Raw genomic sequence first — 6456 nt, forward strand, 5'->3', positions numbered from 1 at the left:
TTTCCTCCTCCTCTTCTCCATTCTATTTTCTCTCCCCGGTCAAACGTAAGAGCACTCATCCGTCAACTGTATGGATTTCCTGTCAAAGCCCAATGCCTCTAGTGTCACTGCCCAGGTGACATGTGACATGAAGTGTGTATGTATATGTGTGTGTGTGTGTGTGTGTGCGTGTGTGTGTGTGTGTGTGTGTGTGTGTGTGTGTGTGTGTGTGTGTGTGTGTGTGTGTGTGTGTGTGTGTGTGTGTGCATCTAGCCAAGGCAGAAGATGAGATGGGGGGGTTCAGCCGGTTGGGGAGGGGGGTGGTTGAGTTGAAGGAGATTGTGTGCATAATGCCTCGGTCAGGACTCCCGACGTATATCTCTGTTCGTAAGTAAAATATGTGAGGTCACGTGAGAGGCAGTAAGCCATAAAAGGAATATAGTGACATGAATGAGGTTGAGCCAACAAGATCACCCCCCATCACATATCACACTCAATCATCAGCAGTAGCCAATGGGGTTCCGGCACTGGCTTTAATGTGATTCACGGCAGCTCCTTACGTCCCGGCCGGAATCTCCCCTTCATGTGAAACGCCCTCTTCGACACCCCCTCTTCTATCTTGACAGTCATTTTACTCTCAGATTCATTTTCTGTAGTGCTGGATCATGATGAGTGTGCGGGTTATTGTTGAATTCATATGAACCGAGAGCTACGCCCGTCTGTTTACAAACACAAAAAGGCTACAGAGTCACGATTCACGGAAGTCGAGGGATTGCTCATCTGAGCCTTCCATCCCCCACAATGCAGAGCTTGTCTTACCTCGCTCCACCCGTCACTCGCCCTCTCAGTGAGAACAGCAACAGAGTTGCATTTCCTGACTCAGTAGCATGTATTTCAGAGAGAAAGACTAAATCCCATTTAGGTGTAGTATGGTCTGGTTTGCTGAGTCAAGGGCTTTGTTCAAAAAGGGGGGTGAACACACGGGATTCTTAAAATGTGTGTATTTCTGTGCACCCTGCACAGCGAGATATGAAATTTAAGCCTGTGTGCATTTTATCATAGAGAGAACAGCCAAACTATGTTTTAATAGCACTGAGAAACAACATTTTCAAATCATTATTTTTAATTATGTTTCTGCATGTTTGCAGAATTGAATCCTGGTGTTGTTGTTTTTTACCTCCCCCAGCTTATACAGGTCGCTAAAGACGATTTCCTACCATCCTGTGTTTTCGACATAATTCCTGAAACAAATTTAATGAGTCCCAGGAGATAGAAATGCAGGGCCGTGAAGTACTATACAATCCTTGCCTGATGTCAGACAGAATTGTCAACTCGCTACGCTCTGTTTCCATCAGTCAACTCAGTGGAGTGGGCACATTGGACACAGTTGACCCAGGCAAATATTGTCCTGGATCAGGGTTAATAGTTTATCTATTTAAACAAGAGATTTTTACAGTGTTGGGCGGGCCTCCCCACGGGGGCTCCAAACAGTTTCAGCAGAGGCAGTGAATGGTGAAGTTGAACGGAAGTAAAATTATACATTTGTTATCAATACGATCACAAAGGATCGCTGAAATGTGCACATGCATATACTGTATAAATGGATGTAAAAGTGAAAGCAGTCAAGTTTACGTCCATATGTAGAGAAGATTTTAACAGAATTTCCAGAAAATTTGCAAAAAAAATTAATTAAGAGAATATTTGGAGCTGGATGGGTTAAACCACTCTAGAAGAAGAGGTCACCATAATTAACACACATAATTAAAAAGCGCCAGTCAGGCCCCCAATGAGCGAAAACAATGTAGAACACATGATGGAAATATGCTATTTCAGTTTGTTTCATGTGGTCATTTGAGGAATAGTACAGTCTCCCCATCACTCTGCACATATCCGATGTGCTCATCTCTTCAGTAGAGCGGAAGTATGAATGACGTGTTTGCTGCATGCTTCATGTGCTGATATCTTCATGAGTCTTTTTCCATTTTAAGGCTCTTTTTTTAATTGAAAACAAACTATCCCACCTTAGACAAGTGCAGAATCTATTTTTGCAACATTTTGATTTATTTTCGAATTTCCGCCGTTTCCCCGTAGGGTTCTGACAATGGAAAGTGTGCATAAAAACTGTTGAATGGAAACACACTTACAGTATAAATGACCCCAAACTGTGGATAATATTCCCACATTGCACAAGAACACTGTATTTGTGCACAACTACGCCAAGTACTGTAAGTCAAAGTTGGACATTCTAGTCAGTCCGTAAAACATTTAGGTAATAGAATAGAATAGAAATACTTTATTGATCCCAAGCTGGGAAATTGCAGAAAATACAATGTTAATGTTTCTATTGATGACCTGTTGTTTTGTTTTAAACCTTTATTATTATCTTGCCTGTCCCAAATTTAAAAAAAATAATTTGGTGAGTAAAATGTCATCATATGAAAATTATGAAATATAAGACCTATGTTGTAAAAACATTTTAAAACACATAATCATAGTCATTGTTTTTACCAGGTTTAATCACCAATTTTTTTTCCATAGTTGATGAAGAAAAGCAAGCAGCATACCTCGACTCCAGCCTCATAGTCTGAGCCATCTAGTAGAGTGACTTTAACCGGGACTGTCTTGGGCCGCTTGTTGGTTTTCTGGGGGGACCTGGAGGCTTTGCTGGGGGTCTTCTCTGAGCTATCATCCATATCCCCCTGGTCCTCTGGAACCTTGGAGAGATAAAATATTTCCTCTAAGTGTTTGAGCTTTAAATCACTTTGTCTATCATTTGCATATCTGCATCCCAAGTCTCGATGGGCATTATGTACTTGTATTTCAAAGGGATTTAAATCCAAAATATTTGATCATGTGAGGCAATCATCAAATGCATGATGTAGTGTGAGCTGCTGCTCTAAGATGTTAAGATGTTAAGTCGCTGGCACAGGCAGAGGGGGCTAGCTGCCTTGCATATCAAACATGCTGGAAGGCCCCTGAGTGATTGAGAGGCCTGAGTAGAATCATCTGCAGCTGCTGTGAGTTCCACGGCACTCTCACCTGATTGGTTCTCATGGCGTCACCCTCCATTGCGCTCTTCAATTCCCCAGCCAAAGCAGTCTCTGTTGTCATAGAAATTTATTGCAGTCCTGCAACCACACAAAAATATATTCAGTCAACATCAACTATTGTCTTGTTTAAAAAAGAAAACAGTGTTGAGTGTTTACTGCAGCTGTAAGTCCAATCTAACTACAGATTCCTGATGGACTCATGAGACATACAACATCTTCACTTAAGGTGACATTTTGGTGTAATGAATGACCACAGAAAAGATACTTGTCATGCTATCACATGCAGTTTGTCTTTGCAGCTGACAGCTGTTGTGTGGTATCTGTAATTATCCTGTACTGCGTGTCTTCTTCACACGCATTGTTATTGCCACAGGTCATTGCATTGTACATTGAGGTATGGCGAAAGAGAGAAAGAGGGGAGCTCAGACATTGCTGGCTCTCGACCTCCCACAGGAACACTCTGCATGAAGACTGTTGACTTCAGGACAAAACAAAAACAAAGGTTAAAGATAGCATAAATTACAGCAACCAAAGAGCCCTGCAGCACAAGACAGCAGACACACCGAGAATGAGAGAGAGGAAAGAGGGAGATGACAATCTGAGGTTGAGACAGGAAGAAGGAAAGAGCACCCCGAATAAAACACAGAGCAGGTCATGAAGAGAGAGACTGGAGAATGAGACAAACAACAATACTGATAAAATATTAGGGTGAACTGGAGACAGATGAGCCTTGTTATTTCAAGGTGACCAGTACTACACTCTACACTAGCTGGACTCTTACATTGTGTGCCTTCTCCAGGTGACCCCCAGTGCAATAGCTGATATACAGATTAGGCAGTAGAGCTAAGAGGAACAAATTATCTGTGATAAAGCCGGGGTCAATTATGTAGCTTTACTTTGAAAAATGAGTACGGGGTCAAATGCTTAACATTCTTTATATGTCAGCTGAAACTTTTTAAGATAACATGGAAACTTTTCATCTGACTTACAGGGTGTTTAAATTCTACACTTAAGCCATTTTTTGAAAGAGACTGGATTAAGTTGGGATGGTGCAGTTTTATGAAGGTGCATCCTTATCTCAGCCAAAAGAAATAGAGTGGTAGCTGCTAAATTATGGCATTGTTCTTTTTTCTTTAGTATATATTGTCTATCTTATAAATATCCCAATTTTTCAGCCTTAAGAGAAAGGTTGTACTCAAGAAAGGCTAACTCTGATGTACAATGTAACACTTTCTTCTTAAGAAACTCTAGGGAGTGTCAGCTTGTGTAATTGTTTTAAACCTACTTCATTATAAAGATTAAAACTGAGGATGGATGCAAAAAAAGTAAACCAGACTTTTCCAAACTGTTGATTTGAACATTCAAAAATATCAGTTGCTCTAAATATGTACCTTATCACAAAGATGTTTATAATACAAACCTTGGAGCCTGAATGTAAAAAAAATGTGGAAACAACATAAAATAAAGCAAGAGGTTAATGAGAGGAAAGGATTAGTAAGGTGGGGACATGGGCAAGCTCTAATAAAAAAAAAAAGTACAGAGCTTCCAGGGAAAACTGCCATTAGGGACGAGAGAAACAGAAGCTTAATTGAAATATTTGTAAACCAGGAAAATATATGGTAGTATTTTTGCCCCAAAGAAGGAGCCCTAATTAACTTTTTTTCCCTCAACCAGCTGTCTGAGTAAATCTCTGTGTTTACAATTTGGGAGGCTGGAACACAGCATGTCTCAATTTTCATGATAGGTCAGCCTCTCTCTGCATAATGAAGCCGAATCAAAGAGGAGAGCGGTCTGGCACCGGGAAGGCTGCAGATGTCACACTCACACTGTGAAGTGTTCCTCCACAACTTTGAAGGGCCTGTGGTTTGTTTGATTAATCCAATTAATAAATAATAACACAATTGATTTAAAAAGATATGATTTGTATATGCGCCAATGACATTATGTAGTGTTTTAGGTTCTAGTGGTAAAAATATAGGGAGATTTATATACTTTTCCAAAATTAATTTTCAAGTGTAGAATTGTTTCGTATAACTCATGTTTATGCATTGGGATAGTGTCAAAGTCAGACAAGGATAGCAGCCAATTAACATGAATGCATACAGTACGGTACTGAAAAGGCAAAATAGCTGTGAAACAAAACCTTCACACCGCATGAAGCTTACTGATGTGTGAACCTGTTCAAGTATCTCATCAAAAATGACTGCCTGCTAGTCCAAAGATATCTCAAAGTCATATGAACAGAAATGTAACTTTATTTATTTAGCACATTTCATTAAAGCTGAGATATTATTCAGTATTATCACTCACTTTCAGTGGAATGGAATTGAGTCTACCAAAGCTATGACCATCTAATGTTATTGTTATATAAAATTAGTTTTTCCAGGGATATCATGATAAGAAACTGATAAAATCAGCATGGCTTTATAATGGAAATGTCGGTCGGTGGGTCAGTCAGTCCCTGACTGTGTTCTAGATTAAGGAATGAAAACTATTAGATGGGTTTTCAGAAAATGTTGTATAGACATTTATGGTCCCCAGTGGATGAATACTGACTTTGATCCCCAGATACTATGTCATCATCACTTTTGGCTACCTCACCACTCCTTTATCTCATTGGTTGCACTTTGAAAGGTTAGTGGTAACAAAGTGAAAGTTGAAATGATATGAACTGAGCATAGCACGGCAATATTGAGCAGTGCACCAGACCAAGGGTAGTGCTTCCTCCTAGTTGGCTCATATGCTCTCCTGAAAGGAAAACGGCACAGCCAGCACAGAGCGGTTTTACCGCTGATCATGTGTATAGGTGGCTTAACACCAAGCCCCCTCCACACGACTTCCTGGTTGATCCAATACAGAAGTGCCAAAAACTGCAGTTCTCCGAGTGGCCACTTTGTTCCAGGCTAGTTTTTATTTTATTGGAGGTTAAATGTTATGAATAATTAGGGGCACAGTTTCTTTGGTGACAGCTAGCTGCTGGCCCTCACTTCTCTTTGGAGGGATATGTCAGTCAGATGGACGTATCTCCCTCCCCCCAACGTCTTTTCAGTGCCCTTTTTTGGTAAGAGGAAATTAGGCGGAGTCAAAGTCTGACAAGATGGCACCTCCCGTAGGCAAGTAAGATTGGATCAGAATTAAGAGAACGGACCCCGACGGGTATGCTACGTCGTTTTTCATACAGTCTATGCTTACCACCTGTGGTTTTAAGTGAAATGTCTCAACAACTGTTGGATGGATTATTATGCAGATGTTAATGGTGCTCAGAGAATATTTTGTCAAAACCTTGGTGATCCCTTAACTTTTCATCTGGCTTCACCATCCCGGAAAATGTATGTGTTTATAACCTGCAAGACTAATGACATTCCTTCACTCAACCTCAGCTGTGCTGTGATAAGCAATAATTAGCAAATATTAGCATGCTAGCACG

General features: G+C 40.5%; 1 protein-coding gene across 1 annotated transcript in view; it reads right to left on the reverse strand.

Moving 5' to 3' along the window:
* Nucleotides 1–3090, reverse strand: part of LOC310951556 (band 4.1-like protein 1) — a gene marked incomplete at its 5' end in the record, with an annotated part of 25853 nt that extends 22763 nt beyond the window's left edge. Inside the window, 2 exons of the mRNA XM_083919839.1 lie at nt 2544–2693; nt 3019–3090. Coding sequence (XP_083775965.1) covers nt 2544–2693; nt 3019–3090 — 222 coding nt within the window. The remainder of the gene's footprint in view (nt 1–2543; nt 2694–3018) is intronic.
* Nucleotides 3091–6456: the final 3366 nt, after the last annotated feature.

Source organism: Echiichthys vipera (genome assembly GCF_963691815.1).
Source record: "Echiichthys vipera genome assembly, chromosome: 9".
NCBI classification, from domain to species: domain Eukaryota; kingdom Metazoa; phylum Chordata; class Actinopteri; order Perciformes; family Trachinidae; genus Echiichthys; species Echiichthys vipera.